The sequence below is a fragment of the Gracilinanus agilis genome, chromosome 5 (genome assembly GCF_016433145.1).
Source record: "Gracilinanus agilis isolate LMUSP501 chromosome 5, AgileGrace, whole genome shotgun sequence".
Classification (NCBI taxonomy): domain Eukaryota; kingdom Metazoa; phylum Chordata; class Mammalia; order Didelphimorphia; family Didelphidae; genus Gracilinanus; species Gracilinanus agilis.
The window spans coordinates 96,502,888-96,521,645 of NC_058134.1; the positions used below are offsets into that span (position 1 = coordinate 96,502,888).

The 18,758-nt window shown below is 40.1% G+C and overlaps 2 protein-coding genes across 6 annotated transcripts in view; one reads left to right on the plus strand and one right to left on the minus strand.

Annotated features, from left to right (window-relative positions):
- PRKAG2 (protein kinase AMP-activated non-catalytic subunit gamma 2) overlaps nt 1-18,758 on the plus strand; it is a 472,166-nt gene that overhangs the window by 361,408 nt on the left and 92,000 nt on the right. For 2 of the 5 annotated variants that reach the window (XM_044677447.1, XM_044677450.1), the window contains one exon: nt 7,946-7,985. The exons of the other annotated variants lie outside the window; for them this stretch is intronic. In XM_044677447.1, coding sequence (XP_044533382.1) covers nt 7,946-7,985 — 40 coding nt within the window. The remainder of the gene's footprint in view (nt 1-7,945; nt 7,986-18,758) is intronic. 5 annotated transcript variants of the gene reach the window in all.
- Nucleotides 8,333-17,746, minus strand: LOC123248611 (jerky protein homolog-like). Its single transcript, XM_044677445.1, has 2 exons — nt 16,880-17,746; nt 8,333-10,469 (listed from the first exon to the last, which is right to left on the minus strand). The coding sequence occupies exons 1-2, from the start codon at nt 17,023-17,025 to the stop codon at nt 8,861-8,863; spliced, it is 1,755 nt and encodes a 584-aa protein (XP_044533380.1). The 5' UTR covers nt 17,026-17,746; the 3' UTR covers nt 8,333-8,860.

The following is an 18,758-nucleotide window of genomic DNA, read 5'->3' on the forward strand; positions in this document are numbered from 1 at the left end:
GTCAGGAATTTAGATTTCCAAAGCAGGGTGGTTTCACTTACCTATGGCCAGAGGCTACCTGACCCCAGTTAAACTGGCTTCTCTTGTCTATGTTAGGGTCACCTTGGCATTCATTATAAAACTTTATATCTAAGAAATAGCCCAGAGTTCCTGGAGGCTCTGTGCTAGTGTGGGAACTTCTCAGGGTTGGATACTGTTGGTGTTGTCACTCTGGTTATTGGATTTAAGCTCTTCCAGAAGAGGGGAACCATGTCTTCTCCCCACATCTCTGGTATTGACAAATTCTCAGTGAAATGGGTAGTGAACTCAAAATGATTTTATTTGTTGAGAAATCATTTTAATCAGTGTGCCACCAATTACTCATACTTAGAGGCAACTGAAAAATGTAAATGATGCTGGCATAGGCTTAGCCTGCTACTTTGGACACAGAACACTTAACAGACTGTCACCACTGGAAAGATCCATCTTTGAAAATTTGGGGTGTTCTGCTTGGCTTTCTATTCTTAAAACTATAGAGCCAGTTTGTGGGTCATGTCTCTCATATTCTGTCAGGACAATATATTAAAAGGCAAAGGTTCTTTGTGTGTGTGTGTGTGTGTGTGTGTGTGTGTGTGTGTGTGTGTGTGAGAGAGAGAGAGAGAGAGAGAGAGAGACAGAGAGAGAGAGAGAGACAGAGAGAGACAGAGAGAGACAGAGAGAGAGACAGAGAGACAGAGAGACAGAGACAGAGACAGAGAGAGGCAGAGAGAGAGACAGAGACAGAGAGAGAGAAAGAGACAGAGAGAGTCAGAGAGAGAGAGACAGAGAGAGAGAGAGAGAGAGAGACAGAGACAGAGAGAGAGAGAGAGAGAGAGAGAGAGAGAGAGATGAACCCTTGGACAACCTGGTGGACTCAATATCCGAATAATGTTTTTAAATGGATTAAATACAATATATGGGACTACAGATGAAGTCAATTATATTAGAATACAATTATCAAATTATTTTTAAAAACCAAGACCACAGATTCCAGGTAAATAACCCTTATTCTAGGGGAAAGAACCTGATGCTGGGATTTAGGGGACCTGGGTTCTAGTCCTAACTTTTCCATTATCTACCTTTGGGGTCTTAAATGTATACCAGTTTTGTGCTAGTTTTCTTTTCTAAAAAATACAAATATCCCTTCCATACCTATCTCACAAGATCAGTGTAAGAATGATTGGCTCACAGATTTGAGCCAGAAAGCATTTATCATTAAGTCCTTCCTCCCACATTTCATAAACGAAGAAACAAGAGCAGAGATGTTAAATGTCTGGCTCAAAGTCACACAGGTAGTAAGTAGCAAAGCCAAGATCAAAAGAGATAAAGCACTTGAAAAAGTTAGAGATTGTCTACAAATATAAGGGATTATATAGTTGAAGAGCAGAAAAGAGAAAGGGAACACAGTGTCTCTCAGATCTGCTTTACAAAACAGACTATGTGGAGGCTTTAATGAGCCAGACAACACCTGAAGAAATACCAAAATCAATGCAAATTTCCACTATACCGTGCATTAATTCAGTGCCAAGCTGGCAAATCTGAACTGTGGAGAGCCTGCAGGTTCTGGGGAAGTCAGTGCCATCCCATTAGTGGAGCTTACATCCTGTACACAGGAGAGAATGAGCTACCTCCACAGGGGACTGAGGGAATATGGAGAGATGGGGACAGGACCAAGAAGAAGAGAGGGATAGAGGAAGGAGAGAATGGAAGGTGTAGTGGGACAGAGCCTTCAGGAGAATGATTCACCCTGCCCAAAGGGCATGGATCAGCTTCAAAGTGTGAGTGGGTGGCTTCCCAGTAACCCCAGGACTCAGATCCATCCCATAAGAATTTGGCCCAGCTCACTGGTACTGTTCTGGAGAGAGCCACAGCTTTCAGAGCGACCTTCCCCTCCCACCTCAGAAGGCTTTTAGGGGTTTTTATGGACCTTGTCTTCCTTTTATCCATTTGGACAGAGGTATTTCTGTGAAGACTATCCAAAGCAATCTCCAGATGCCCAAGAGGATTCTGCCTCCCAAGTTACAGGTATTAAAACCTTGCCTGTGTCCTGGGGGAACCACAGAGAAAGACAGGGGCAAGAAAAGGAGCAAAGGAAGGTAAAGGCTCACTGCCACCACACGTAGAAAGAACCTTACAAGGAGACCCACAACTGATTAGCTGGATAGCTCCCTGGATATCACACACTGATAGAGAAAACCTGGAACATTTGAAGGTGGTGGCACAGGAAAAAGAGCATCAGACTCTTTAGTCAGAAAAGGTCAGTTTAAGTTCACACTTCTGATATTTCACACGACAAAGGATTGTGACCAAGTTCCTTAATCCCACCAAGAATCATTCTGTACAGATGTAAAAGGCAAATAGTAGGGCAGCTGGGTGGCTCAGGGAATGGAGGGCCAGGCTTAGAGATGGAGGTTCTGGGTTCAAATCTGACCTCAGACACTTCTTAGCTGTGTGACCCTGGAAAAGTCACTTAACCCTAATTGCCTAGCCCTTATCACTCTACTGCCTTGAAATTAATACTTAGGAATGATTCTAAAACAGAAGGCAAAGGTTTAAAAAAACAGTAAATCATGAGAAAGGACCAAGAGTTGAAAGTGACTAAAGAGGCTACCTAGTCTATGTCCCTCCTTTTATGGCAGATACTGCAGGCCAAGAGAGATATGTAGGTCCAAGAGGACACGGGTTCTAAAGGACAGGTTGGTAACTGATAAACTTGCAGGGCTGCTGTGAGGCAGAAGCTTGGTGAATTATAAATGTGAGCCATCATCATCCTAAGTTCAAGGTGGAAACTCCCTTTTCCTCCTGCTACTTCCTTCCCTTATGCCATCTCCTCCACCTCAACGAGCACTTTGAAAGGAGGCTGAACTGTCATAAAAAAGCCCCTTCCCAAATGAAAGAATTAGTCTTTAGCTTTTTTCTGGAATTTAGTCTGGAAACCCAGATGGAGCTTTGATCCCACTGAAGTGGACGTATTTTCTTATGGCGAAGGATGGAACCCACCTCCCAGCACAGTAGACGAGAGCCCACCTATGCCTTGTCCATCCTGTACAACAATTACATTTATTCTGCCCTAAGTTGTCCAGAGGGGACCTTCCCCCCTTTCTTCTGAGCATCCTCCAGAATTTTAAGGATTTCAGTGGAGGATATAAAAAGGTAACTTAAACTCTTTGCCCTTGTGGGAACTAGTTCTGTTACTTTTTAAAGCAGAGGTTCTTCACCTGGGGTTTGTGAACTTACTTTTGGAAAAAAATGTCTGATTTCATCATCATTGACATTTAGCAAAAATGGCCTATATATTTTATGCATTTAAAAGCATTCTTCTGAGAAGAGGTCCTTAGGCTTCATCAGGCTACTACCATGACCCCCAAAAAATGAAGAACACTTACTTTAAAGTCATAAAACACAGCTCTTAACATTTTAAAATTTATCTTCCTAGGTGGTTTTTTTTTTGGCTTATCTGCTTAAATTTCCATGTTTTATCCACTCATTTCAAGTCAGAAAGGTCTACCCCTTTTCAAAGTTTACTGATGACTACCAATTGGTTCTGAATGACCTCATGAACCATATACTGAAAGCCCTGGAAACAGAGAAATTACACAAGCTTTTAACAAATGAATCAACAATTAAAATAGCTTCCTCATAGCTTCAGAAAAAAGTCATTCAGCAAGCATTTATTAAACGTTTTAGATTTGTTGGGCACTGTGTATATATGCCTATCCATATGTGTACTTTCTAAGAGACTTTGTAATTTTATTCCCTTTTATAGCCCTCCAAAAGCATTTCCAAGAAGACTGGATTCATTTCAGCAAATCAGTCAAGTATTACTTTTGCTGTGAGAAATACAAAGATGAACAAGGAATAGTTTCTACCCACATGAGGCTTAGGCTAGTAAAATGTTCTTGATTCCCTCAATTTTCTTTGTGGCCAACGGAGAGAACAAATATAGAAATTTATTGATGCCACTAATGTTCTCTTCTGCCAGATGAAACATTGCAATTACCCTGGTGTATCTTGGATAAACTACTAAATGTTTTTGTGAACTTGATTTTTTTTTTAAATCCCACTGACACAGTTACCATGGCTATCACAAAATGACTCCCAACAGGCTAGCACATATCATCACATCTAGCAGAGGAAGGAAGAATCCTAAGAATGCTAAGAGCTAGAAGAGACTTCAGAGATCACTTGTTCCAGCTCGTTACTTTACCGATGAGTAAACTGAAGCCCAGATAGTGGTAACAAATCGATAATCTCAAGTAACTTGATTCTCTTCATCTGTATCCAATTTCCCCAAAGTCTTTTGTATTTATGTTCTATGCACAAGAAACAAGCAGCAGTTTGGAGTCAATTCTTTTTTTGCTAGTCTTGGCAGTTTAGATTATGACAAATCGGTATTCTGAATAGTCCAGGGAAAAGGGCAGGACAGTTTAAAATGTTCACAAGGATGCATGATTTCCAAGGCAGCTTTGCCCAGACACATATATACAAACAACATCCTACCTACTCTGTAGATTGTAATGAAACACCATTTCCCTGCAAATGTATTCCTCACAAAGAAAATTAAGTTACAGACCAGTTTAACAAGGAACAAGAATGCTTTTGCTAATTAAGCAGAGTCTGACATAAAAGTAATATTCATAATCAGTCATTAAGGACAAACTGGTTAATCTAGTCAAAAAGAAGTTGTAAACTTCATTAGCCATTCTAAGGATACCATGCAAAGGTGAGACATTTTATGAGCAGGAAGGGAATTATTAATATTATTATAACTGCTGTGAATTGGTTCCACGGAAGAAGAATGATAAGTACCAGGCAATGAGGATTAAGTGACTTGTCATGGGTTATACAGCTAAGAAGTGTCTGAGCCCAGATTTGAACCCAGGACCACCCATCTCCAGAATTGGCTCTCAATCCACTGGGTCATCTAGCTGCCCCCAAGAAGGAAAAATTATTGATAAGTAATTTAGTGACTTGAATGAATAATCAATAACCTAGGAATCGAAGTCCTAAATAGAACTGTGTCTATGAATTTCGTTCATAAGCTCACCTTGCACTATTTTCTGTTTATCCACATGTATTTATAACATCTTTTGGGAGACAAAGATGAAGACAGGCTCAACATCTTTAGGAAAACCACACCCAAACTATCAAGTGTTTATCTTCCTGGAAAGAGAACATCTCGTTTCTTAACTATTGCCACGGTGAAGTTCCTATCCTTAAGTTTCAAAGAATTTTAAGGTTCAAGAATTTAGCTCAATCAAGAAGTTTTATAGAAGCCATAAGGACTAAGACAGATGTGGGATGGGTGTGGGCTGAATCTAGCCCTAAGGCAAGAACCAGTAACTCTCATTTATTCTTGCAGTTGGAAAAATGCAGCTCAACTAACTCTCAGCAGTACTTTCAAAGGTCCCAAGATGAAATAGTACTCCATGAAAGTAGACCTTTCTGTCCTTCTATATGCAAATTTCAGATAAGAATTAAAACTCTTTATTTGACCTTTAAATCTTGGTAGTTTTACCTTTTTCAAAAACTTAACTAAGAAGGACTATTTTTCCTCTAATAGCAAGGCTAGTTAGATCTTTGCTTCTCAGAGCAGTTGCCAACATTAACATTGTTTGGATGGTTTTTTCCCTCTCTTCAAACAGAAAATACTAGTGGTTATCTCTGCCAGTGGCTTTCCTATTTGTGAATTTAGGAATCCCCCTTTCAAATCTGCTTCTGATACCATATTTCTTATACCAAGTCTACAACTTATTTATTAAGTAGAGCTGTGCTTCTTAATTTTTTAAATTAAATTGGTGGAAGAGTTTTACATGTTCAATATTTTAAAGGCTTACTTTTTAATTGTTATTATAGGGAGGTTAGTTAGCCCCTCATTCATAGATAAGTGGCTCTCAACACATAAAAGGTTTCTGGGCCCTATGTGATAGGTTTAATTTCATAATGTATTCCATTAAGTAGTCTCCCTTCTGTCCATTTCATTTTTTGGCAGTTAAATTCCTGAAGAGCCAATAATGTTTAAACTTTCAGTGCTTTCCCATCTAATATAATGTTTTCAGAAAAAAATTATATTGGTGAATTCTGAGTAAGGGTGTTCCACTAACACTACAGGTATATGAAAATGTATTTTTAGTGCTGAGCATTAAACAGTGGAAAAATTACCACATATGAACTACTCATGCATTCAAGATGGGGTTTCCTTGATTTGCATTTAGATGGGAATTCCTTCAGCTCAGATCCAAGATTTTCCCTCACTCAGTATACTTAGAAAAGCATTAATTTTTATTGGTGAAGTACCAATATACAGTTGTACAACTGGGACACATCATAACCCTAGTGTTAATAAGTGTTGCCTTTTACGAGCAGAAGTTAGCCATTGAAATGTTGGAAAGGTTTAGAACAAGCCTCCTTTGATATCTCTCCAAGAAGGCAATGCACACACAGGATTGTTCCAATGCCCCTTGCAGTGGTAACCCAGTTGTGAGAACAAGCATGTGTGTTGCAATGGGGTTTCTTGCTTGTTTCTTCAGTATTTGCAGCTTAATATGGAATGCAAACAGCACTGCACATCTCTATTTTGGTAACAAGGGGCAGCTGCTCATCCTTGGGCATATCTATTTGTATGTAGGTATGCAAGTTAAAGTATAGAATTCAGTAAAGGTTATCTCAGGAACCATGGAAAGAACGAATATGATTCCTACATGTCAGCTAATGACTATTCTGTGCATTCACAGAGAAGTTAAGTTTTCTACTCACTCCTGGTTCCATGTGGGCTGATGTCTATGATGCATAAGTTAATATAGGTTGTGGCTCATCAGATACCTCTAAACCAAGTGCTTAGCACAGTGCCTGGCACCTAGCAGGTTCTTAATATATGTTTATTGTTTAGTTGATCTATTCAGTTTACTTCATTTCCTTTGCATTTAATTTTAAAACACACATCATATGCATCTCAGAAGGTCCTCAGTTACTTTTTTTATTTACACATTTTGTTCGCTGGGACACTGTCATGAAATGGGTCTCATTTTCACAAAAGTCCCAGGATTAAGCTAGTCATACAGCATTTAATTATCACTTTGTACCACTCAAATTATAGAATCAGAATGCTCTAACACAATAATCTGAAAAAAATGATACAAGGTTTTGCCACTAAGATACTGATAGCTTAGAAGTCAATTTCTAATGTATTGACTGCCAAAAAAATATGATAAAGACTTATTACTTATTGAGAGTTGAAGCACTTTAACAAAAGTGTGTTTAGGGCTCTCAAATGAAAGCAGCACTCCCAAAAGCCAAATATTTCCAAACTGTTTTTAGCTCTCCACATCTCTCTAATCCTGGCCTCCACTATTAAATTTGTAATTTTGGTAAGAAAAAGAAAGTCAAAGAAGAGCTTTTTTCAACTTCTTAATACTCTGTCCCCTTCTGCCCCTTCCCCACCATGCCCCATGTTGCTGGTTTGTGGCTCATAGAGGGTTTTTGTTTATTTGTTTGTTTGTTTGTTTGTTTGAAACCCTTGCCCTTTGTCTTAGAATCAATACTTAGAACTAAATATATTGATTCCAAGGCAGAAGAGCAGTAAAGGCTAGGCAGTGGGGGTTAAGTGACTTGCCTGGGGTCACACAGTGAGGCAGTTGTATTGCAATGGGGTATCTGAGGCCAGGTTTGAACCCAGGATCTCTTGTCTCGGCCTGGCTCTCAATCCACTGAGCCACCTAGTTGCCCCCACAAGTTATTTTTGAGAGTAGCCATATTTGGTCACTGCAGAGCACATACTGCAGAGCACTCAGCTTCCGGGGAGTTAGCATCGTGATTTTATTTGTTCTCTTGTTGCCATTAGGGGAATGAAACTCTAGTAGCTCCATCTGACACAACTAAGGAAAAATAAGAACATGTCTATTCAATAAAGTCCTGATAAATAAGACAGAGCCCAGCACACTACTCTCCATCATGGGCAACGGAGGGAAGTAACCAAAGTAAAGCTTCATTTTGTGAGGAATTCCTTGAAATAGAATTGAGACTTTCCCAGCTAGAGTCCCTGTTACCTCCGGTGCTTCCAGAATATGCTTCTAAAAGGGACCTCTAACAACAGTGGCCACCCATGGTCAGATAGGGTACAGTCTCTTTCACTCTTCCTCCCACAGGTGCCCTGGCAATAACAGAAAAGTTGCCTTTCTTCACCATTCCCCAAGCACTAGTCGTTACTTTATGCATTCAGGTTGCAGCCTTGCTGGGATAGTATTATTGAGTACAATGAGGTCGACATACTAGCAGAGAATAACTCTAGCATAGGAGGAACAACTTACAACCATCGTGAGTAACTGTCATCTTTATTATAAAGTGGTGGAAGCAAACACAGAGGTTTTAAGAGTGGCTTCTGAACCTGTGTCTCCAAGGATGAATGGCTCATCTTGTCACCCACCATTTCCCTGACTTGGAGTGAAATGGAATTTACATGCCATCGAGCTTTAATGTAATAAAACAAAATTAATTCTTGATTATCCTGAGAAATGCAGGACAGAGGCAAAAGTGGTGGCAGAGTATGCTTGGATAAAGCAAAAACAAATAACGAAAGGAGTCTCATTTAAAAATAATATTAAAGTAAACAGTCTATTTTTAAGTAGATCACCCTGCCCAAAATATAATTTGTGCTACAAATACATATATACTTAGTATATTTACCTTCCATAAACAAACACAGAACAAGGTCATAAATAAGCCCATTTCAGCCCCCACAGGACAGTGACAGATCCTACAGACCACAGAACTGGGCAGGAATGGGCCCTTGAGCTCATTTAGTCCAAACCCCTCATTTTACAGATGAGAAAATCGAGGCCTAGATTCATTTATCGGTCAAAAAATCAGTGACTCTTACTTGGCGCATTGCCTCATTTTCCTTTTTCCTTATGGTTGTGCGCAGTCGGTGCAGGACTAGTTTGTCGGTCATCAGCGAGTCCTCTTGCTGCTCCAAATAGTCCAGCAAGATCTCCACGTAGCTCCGAGCAGCGCTGTGGCTAATGTGACCCTCTGGAAGGAGTTCCTGCTCCTCTGCTTCGCTTTCGTTCAGTTCCACCTTGACTTCTTGGGCCTTCGTTAGCCTCTCTTTGTCAGACGGCAGCTGGCTGTCTCCTTCCTGGTAAGGGATGGCGGGCCTCTGCTCCCCGAGGGCAGGACGGCTCTTCGGGTGGCCGTTGGTCTGCTGCTGCCCCTCGGCCAGGAAGCTGGCTGAAGGAACCCCTTCTTCCTCGGGGTCAGAGATAATTTTTCGCCACGACCGTAGGATTGTGACTGGCTTCACCAAGTTCCACGCTCTAATGGCTTGAGTGACGGCGTCCTGAGCCGTCAGGTTGGTCCCGAAGGACTTGATGTCGTGCCCCTCTTGCACGTGCTTCCTTAGTAGTCCTGTTCTGTAGTGTCGCTTCATACACGCTATCACGCCCTGGTCCATAGGCTGAATGAGAGCGGCCACGTTGGGGGGCAAGTATTTCACAAAGATGTTGCCATCCTCAGACTTCAGAAGGCCCTCGCTGGGTTTGGAGGGCGCGTAGTCTAAAAGGAGGACGGCTCTTTCTGCAAGGCCTTTAGACCGCAAGTGCTCCCGGACCTGGGGGACAAATTTCTTGTCAAACCATTCTTTGAAAATTGTGCCCTCCAGCCATGCTTCTTGGTGGCTAAAACAATCGACGGGCACATTTAGCGGATGGGCTTCTTGAAGCAAGTGCAAATGCTCCGCTTTCCCAACAACGCACAGTTTCAGTTTGTGAGAGCCAGTGGCATTTACGCAACACAACACCGTGAGTCTCTCTCTGTTGAGTTTATGGCTTGGAATAGGATGCTCATTCTCAAAAGCCAGCGTCCTCGCGGGTAAGGATTTCCAGTAAAGCCCAGTTTCATCGGCGTTGTATATCTGTTCTGGCTGCAACCTTTCGCTTTCCGTAAATTCTTCAAAATCTTCCCGGAAATCCGCAGCAGCCGACTGATCTCCGTTTGACTTCTCGCCCTGGTAGTTGAGCTCTCGGATGCCGTGCCTCTGCTTAAACCTGGTAAGCCAGCCCGTGGAGGCATTGAAGTCCCCCTCCATCCCCAGGGCGTTAAAAAAAGCCTTTGCTTGTTTCGCACAGACGATGCCGGACACCGGAGTCCCTTCGGCCCTCTGCTGGTTAAACCACTCGAGCATGGCTCTGTCCAGCTCCTTGTAAGTGCTCTGCTTCATGGACTTGCGCCTGGCCAGGAGCGTGGCGGAGCCCGAGCTGCTGGCGTAGGACAGGAGCTGAGCCTTCCTCTTCTTTAAGTCCCGCACGGTCTGCTCGCCGATCCCATACATGACGGACAGCTGCCTCGTGTTACCGCCTTTCTCCAGCTTCTCAATGATTTCCAGCTTCTCCTGGATGGTAAGCACGACGCGCTTCCGCTTCATGACCGCCATGGCGAGAGCCGGTGTGGAGACGCCGCTGGAAAAGAGAGAGACGGTCACCGCCCTGCGGGCTGCAAAAGGAGGGCTACACCAGGCACCGGCAGGGCCTACTTTCTAATGGCAGCTTTGATTGGATGTGATAGTCCACCCACGGGTCATTCGCATTTAGGGCGGCCTACCAAACCTGAGCGATCTTCAGAAGGAAAAAGAAGCAGCGGCGCCACCGCCACCTTGGGGCCCGCTCCCTGCCCTGGGCCTCTTCTACCCACACCCAGGTGGTGGTGCCCAGGCTGATGGACTCCCGACTGCCTTCCCACCTATCTTCTTAGGCAGCTCTTCAAGAGCATGAACTAATACCTGGGTCTTATTTTCTAAAGGAGGACGCTCAAGGAAACAACAAATGCAATGCGAGTCACTTAAAAGGTGCAAATCTCTCTTATTTCCTGAGCAATACTCAAATGACTAGTCAGCCTTTTCCTCTAACGCAATGTTGAAAGGCCGGGCCATTTTTTGTCATGAAAGTAGTAGTCTATTCTAATTTGATGAGGTTTACTATTCCATGGATTCTTATGGTAGTTATAACTGGTGCTGAACAGGAGTCATGAAGAAGACCTGACTTCAAATCCTGCCAGGGACATTTAAGTGCCCATTTGTGATCACAAGCAGGTTACTTACCTAAGTCTTGGTTTCCTTATCTGTTAAATGGGGTTAATAATACAAGCAAGAGACCTCAAAAGTTCATTGCAAAACTCAAATGAGACAATTCATATAAAAGCACTTTGCAAACCATAAAATACTATATATCAAATATTTTTAATATGCCCCAAAAGATAACCATATAATATAAAAGACTAATACAGTAACTACCTATAACCTATATAAGTCTTATTTCAGTGTCTGGACACTACAATTAGAAAAAGGTCCCCAATGTGTACTATCTTGAACATAGCTTATATTAATATAGCCCCCAACTGAATACATGAAAGTGGATCAAATGGTCAGTGCTTAATTATTTTTTCAATAAACTGAACATAAGATGGAGTATTTTATGGGATTTGTTTTTAATCGAGACTCTGTATGGGAATTTTCTTGATTTTCAGTTGTGAGAATTTTCCACTATAAAGGATAGATTATTTTATGATCCAAAATCAAGGCTACTTTTATATAGTGATTATAATAACTTACATTTCTACAGTCATTTAAAAATTAAAAAGGGGGCAGGTAGGTAGCTCAGTAGATAGAGAGCCAGGCCTGGAGTATTGATTCTGAGAAGGTAAGGGTTTAAAAAAAAAAAGGATTAGAAAAGCACTTTGCTCACAATAGTCCTGTGAGATAGAACTTTATAAATGAGGAACCTGAGGCTCTGAGGAGACAAAGGACTTAACAATGTTTCCCCAAGAATTTGTACAGTGACAACCATTGGGTCATGATTAGTATGTTGATGCACTACGACAGAATATTAAGGGACTAGGAGAAATCTTTCTGCATTAATACTACTCATGTTCCTAATCTGGGCCATCCTGGAAACCCAGCCTCAATTCAGGCTCTAGGACAAAATGAGGATATTTCTACTTTGGATTAAATTGAGGTTTTCTAATTACCTGTGCATTTCTCATCTCTCCTTTCTACAGATATCAATGATAATAATAGGAAGCACTTAGAAAGTACTCTAAGGTTTGCTAAACATTCCATATATGTTATCTTATTTGACAACTCAAAATAATCCTTAATTTAGTGAGGATTGTTATTTTTCTTATAAAGCGTAAGACAACTCAGGATTGCCAGGTTGCATTAAAAAAAAATAGATAACCCTTTACCTTCTGTCTTAAAGTCAACACTAAGTATCGATTCCAAGGCAAAAGAGTAGTAAGCGGTAGGCAATTGGGGTTAAGTGACATGCCCAGGGTCACACAGCTAGGAAGTATTTGAGGCTTGATTTGAATCCAGGACCTCCCTCCTCTAGGCCTGGCACTCTATCCATTGAGCTAACTACCTGTTCCCAAGATGCTTTAAGTTATTTTTTTAAATAATTTTTGCTGAGAAGCAACTTTATTACATAACAGAACCACTGTATCTCAAAGTAGAAAGGAGGCCATCTATTCCAGATCTTTGCTTGCCAAGTATTCCTTTTCCAGCATTCACCAAGTGGTCATCCAGTCCACCCTTGAAGAGCTTCAGAAGTCCCCTGTCTCTCTAGGCAACCATTCTTCTCCTCACTTAGATGATTCTCTCATATAGGAAATGTAGATTATTCTTGCCTGGGTTCTCAACTAATTATTTTAAGAATCACTAAATATCACTGTTAACATTAAACAACATGAAATTACTGTTGCAAACACCATGATACCTCACTGCTCTGAAGCAAAGTTAGTAAAGAGTTAAATAGAACAACAATCTCTGATTCGGGGACTATAAAGTATTTAAAAAGCTTTTTAATTGGCTATTTAAAAAAACTTCACAAACTGGGTTTAAGGCCATTAAAAATAAGCACCATATTCAAAGAAATCTGATTTTTGCATTGCATTCTTTTCAGCAAAGTTATAAAGAAGAGTTGTATAAAAGCTAAAAACACAAGATTTTTTTAATATGAAAAAAACTTACAAAAAGCAGGCAAAGGGCTTAGATAACAAGGTTCCTTGTAAAAGCTTCTGAATTTTATTTACATTCACATTTTTACAGCTTTTGTTATCCTGTCAACCTCCATTTACTGGTTTTTCCTTTCCTTCCATAAAAAGTTCATTAGCTATATCTAAGGGTTTCTTCACAGCAGTAATTTGGGCCTATGCATCTATTTTTAACTGGTTATTACATTTAAAAAATCATTTTCAACTTAAATCCTTGAACACTAAAGACTAAGTTCAGACACCTGCCATTTCAAAATAATATGGAAACTGGGAGGCTAGATGGCTCAGTGAATAGAGAGCCAGGCCTGGAGAAGAAAGGACCTGGGTTCAAATGTGGCCTCAGAAACTTCCTAGCTGTGTGACCCTGGGCAAGTTAATTCACCCTAACTGCCTAACTAACCCTTACCATTCTTCTGCCTTGGAACCAATATTTCATGTCAACTCTAAGACAGAAGGTAAGGGTTAAAAAAAAAAAGTGGTACATAATAATGTGGAAATTTCATAAGAGTTTCTATTGCCCAAAACTATCATTAAGTCTTTTTAGAGGGCATCTCCATGGTGTTTAATTTATATTCAAAACTAAGATACGGATAAACAATTTGTCTTTAACTTTAAAATTAAATTTAATTATTATCTTAGTACCATCCAATCTGCCCCATTTTCCTTGGGAAAACACAAACCTCTTAAAAGAGCATAGTCCTTAAATTGATGAGTGTTTCATGGGATACAGAAGCATTAGGTTTTATTTGGCCCTGTTCCTCCTCAACTAATTTTCAGAGCTTTGATATCTGAAAATGTTCTAAAAAGAAAAAAGTTGTCATGGATGGAAAGCTGGCCTCTGACTCAGAAAATCTACTTTCAAAGACTGCCACTGACACATACTAGGCAAATTACTTAACCCGTCAGTGCTCTGACCAACTCTTTAACACTCTTTGTTAGGGTTGCTAGGTAGTCAATGGATAGAGAGCCAGGTCTAGAGATGGGAGGTCCTGGGTTCAAATCTGGCCTTAGAGACTTCCCAGCTGTGTGACCCTGGGCAAGTCACTTAATCCCCATTGCCTAGCCCTTACCACTCTTCTGTCTTTGAATTAATACTAAGACAGAAGGTAAGGGTTTAAAAAAAAAAAAAAGACTCTACATCTAAGAACAGTCGCAGCTCTACCCTGGAAAAGGGAATTTTTCTCTCTAGTTCTTGACACCAATGAAAACCACAAATAATGAAAAATAGAGTCAGAGCTAGAGATAGGAGATCCTGGGTTCAAATCTGACTTCAGACATTTCCTAGTTGTGTGACTGGACAAATCACTTGACCTCAGTTGCCTACCTCTTACTGCTCTTCTGCCTTGGAACTGATACTTAGTTTATATTCTAAGACAGAAGGTATGGATACACACAAACAAAATAATAGTCATGTTAGACACACTAAAAAATTGTATATCATGACATAAAGTTTAGTTGAAGTATTCTGAAAACCCAGCGACAACAGAAAATTATTAGTAAGATACAAAGCCATTTATCAGCTTTCAGAATTATTCTGACTTGGGAACATTATCAAACTTGTTTTTTGGGGAAAACTTTTAATTTTCAATTGGGTAACTTTATTCTTTAGAAGTAGTCATATGGAGGCAAAATTCTGCTTTTAGAAGGCGTAAAAGGTGTAGGCACCCTCTAAAACTACACAGCAGGAACAGAAAGCACCCTAGACCTTTATGAGTCAAGAGGCCAGGATTTTACTCCAAGGCCTGCCCCTAACAGGGTTCACCTATAGAATGTGAGGTCCTCCTGGGTATCCTTTACAGCCCTTTTCTGCTCTAAAATTCTACAAATTTTATAAATGGCAGATTAGCCCTGCGGCCTTCATTTAACTACGATGTAACATAGGTAGGCTCTGAAGGCCTATAAGGGCTTTTGGTCCAGCCCTTCTTTTTACAAAGAAAGGCTCTACTGCCCAGAGAAAGGAAGTCTCTTGCCCAAGGTGATGTATGGTGAAGGGGCCTGAAAGGTCATTTAGTAAAACTGGCACTTCACAGAAGCCTTTCCCTAGTTCCTAACAAATGGTTATCCATCCTCTACTCAAAGACTGCCAGATCGGAGAAATTGCAGGGCTGAAACCTGAACCATCTTCTGCGTTACTGATCCAATGCTCTTTCCTCACATCTCTATTATCCACTAAAACTATTCTTTCCTTCACTGGCCCAGGAAATCAGTCCTGGTGATTCACCTTTCTTTTTGCTGGTTCCTCTTTTTCCTTGCCTAACATTAACCAAGGACTTTTGCTCTTCTTTTTCCAATGTCTTCAGAGCTAAAAGATATTTCAATTATTTGCTTATATATCGAGAGAAGATGCCTCCATGCTTCCAGTGCTGACTCCATCTCTAGTCCTTTATAAAACCTCTCTGACATATTTCATCATTGTTTTTTTAACTAGCATTGCCATTTTATCAGTATAGAAAGCTCCCTGTGAGAAACTTCCTTTCCTAATGAAGAACAGTAACTTTCTTGCAACTTGTCCTAGATAATTGCATGGAGACATTTCCATTAAACACCTTAGTCACATAGGCAGTATATGCCAGAGGCAGAACTTGGAACTCAGGTCTTTTCTGAATCCAAGGCCAAATCTCTTTCCAATACAAGTCCATTCTCCCCATCGACATATGAATATTAAAATATTGAAAACTGAGCTCCTAAGTCTTCTTCTGCTGTCACCATCAGGCATACTTTAATAATTTCCCTTATTACCACAATTATCCAGGTCCTGGTCCCTGGGACTCACAAATCATCTTTCTCTTTCACCATCTCTTTTGAGGTTATTACCAAATCTCCAGCCCATTTTGTTTTGATGAAATCTTTCAGATTTACTCATTTCTACAGGCACCCCTATTACTAATTGCCAATCACAGCAGTTTAAATGGTATTTCTAAAGCTGAATCCAACCTCTACAGAATAACTAAAAAAAACGTTCCTAATAACTTCTCTACCTGAACCAGTATGAATCTCTTAATTCTGTCCACATAAAGATTAATCTACAGATTCCTTAGTTGAGCTTCCTAGACCTGAAGTCAACTCATGGCCTAAACCTAGCTTTTCTATAATTAACTACAATAATTCCTTCCACTCATCAAGTTCATCTGCTTGCTCTAAGCATATAAATAATAAGAACACATTTTCTTGCTCCACTTACATATTATTTTTCATATAAAATGACCCACTCTGTCTCTCCCAGATGATAGCCATCCTTCACTTTCTTCTAACTCATCTTATTATACCTATTTCATAAAGCATTCTCCAAATAACTATGGATGACTGTTCATGCCTCTACTCTATGCACTGTCAGCCCTTATTAGTACTACAAAGTTCATGTTGCATTAGTTTCCACTGAAACTATTCTCTAAATGTATCTTGGATTGTTTCATGGGTAGAGATTTGAACTCCCTGAGACTGTGAATTCCTTGAGGGTAAGGACCATGTCTGACATTTGTTATGCTCCCCAGAGTATCTGTATGTTCAGCAGAGAACAGCTTAATTTATCTTGCTAACAAGAAAGCTACTATATCTTTTAAGCCAAAAGGGATCATCCTGAGTACAAGATGGATTCAGTAGTTAAAGAGGAAAGTGAAGTGTTTCTCATACCCAGAAAGGGAATTTAGAGCTATAGATTGAATGACAAGATCATATTTGGTGCTTCTTGAGTAATGTCTGTCCTCTTAATACCAACAGTAAATAGTTCTTTACTCATCATATTGTGTTCTTAATCATGTAAAGGCTTTAACTTTTAATAATGTCAGATATAATAATTTTTGCCACCTTTTTTTTTCTTATTTACCTGTCCTTCCTTAGATTCAGGTTTTCAGGAACTTGCTGAGCTGTAGGAACAGGTTGCCACTCTGTCTGAAAATGTACTGCAGGATAATTGCCTATTATAAAGAGATTATAACATGTTTTAAAAGAGAGGCTGTTCTTTTGTGGCATTTAAAATGGTAACTTAGAAGGGAAGCAAAATGAAAGCCATGCCATTTTCCTCAATTATTATGGTAAAGATAAAAAGTGCTCATTATTCCAACAGATTTTTAATCTGCAAAGTTTGGGAATCTGACAAGGCTGTATTTTCTACAACACTGTCAATAAGGATTATTGTCTTTTTTTTTTCACAGTGGTAGAAGCTGAGGTCTTTGGCTAGTGATGAAAAGAGGCAGTATGATATAGTAGAAGGAACAATTAATCACGAAGGGGAGGGATCTAGATTTAAATCCCACCTCAGCCATTTACTGCTTGTGTGACTTTGGACAAGTCCCCTCAGCTGTCTGGGCCTCAGGTTTCATCCTCTATTAAAAAAAAAAAAAAAAAAAAAAAAAAAGGAAGATGGCCTTGTTGGCCTTGAAGGACCCTTCCATCTCACTCTCTATGATCTGAGGGCCTGGGGCTTTTGCCAATTTATACTACTCTTGAGTTCTTGCTTGGATCAAGGCATTGCTTTATTCTTATAGCTATAAGAGAAGAACTCAGGTGTGGAGTCTGAAGCTTTGACAATGCTCCTCTCCAGGTTAAGATATGGCTAAACTTTTTTGTAATCTTTTGAGAAGATTCAAAAGAGGGTAACGAAAAGCTAAAAGATAAATGTAGCTATAAAAAGCTAGGAGGTCATGGACAGCTGGGTAGCTCAGTGGATTGAGAGCCAGGCCTAGAGATGAGAGGTCCTAGGTTCAAATCTGGTCTCAGACACTTCTCAGCTGTGTGACCCTGGGCAAGTCACTTAATACCCATTACCTACCCTTAGCACTCTTCTGCCTTGGAGCCAATACACAGCATTGACTCCAAGATGGAAGGTAAGGGTTAAAAAAAAAAAAAGCTAGAAGATTCCTGAAGATGTACAAAGTAGAGGGAGAGAGGAGGGGACTGAAATAGTACACAGAAAAGATTTCCATATTAATTCAATACAGCAAGTGGAGCAAGTGCTTTTCCAGGGAAGTACCAAAAGACTGAACCTAAGAGGGACAACTAGGTGATAGATGGATAGAGTGGATAGAGAATCAGGCCTAGAAACAGGAGGTCCGGGGTTCAAGGCTGACCTCAGATACTTCCTGGCTGTGTGACCCTGGGCAAGTCACTTAACCTCAATTGCTTAGCCTGTGTCCCCCCGTCTTAAAGTTGTTGCTAAGACAGAAAGTACGTTTAAAAAAAAAAGAAAAGACTTCACTGAAGGTATCCTATGATAGCCCTTTTTTATATTGGATGGCAACACCTAGTCTTACCCCTGCAGTCAAATCAAGTTCTCCAGAAGTACTTACAATAAAATAAGATAGCCTAGAATCCTAGTTCCACACTATTATCAGTACCAGAGGGAGAAATTAAGAGTTAATAACTGCCACTGGCTACTAAAACCAGACTGTTTGCTGCCAGTTATTACTTCAAGCTAGCATAGTTCTACTCGGCAAAGCTCTCAGTGCTTTATGGGTAAATAACTAGTTTCATTTCCAATATTAGTAGTAAGGAAAAGAGGGGTATAAATGAAATATGATATTCATCAAATCTCATTTAAATCACTAAGCTTCAACTTCTTACCCAATCAGACTCTAAATCAACAAGCATTTATTTTGGCTAGAGTTCTTAACCTTGGGGCCCATGCATTTAAAAAAATATATGTGTGTGTATATATATATATGTATATATATATATATATATAAAACTTTATTTTGACTAATTGG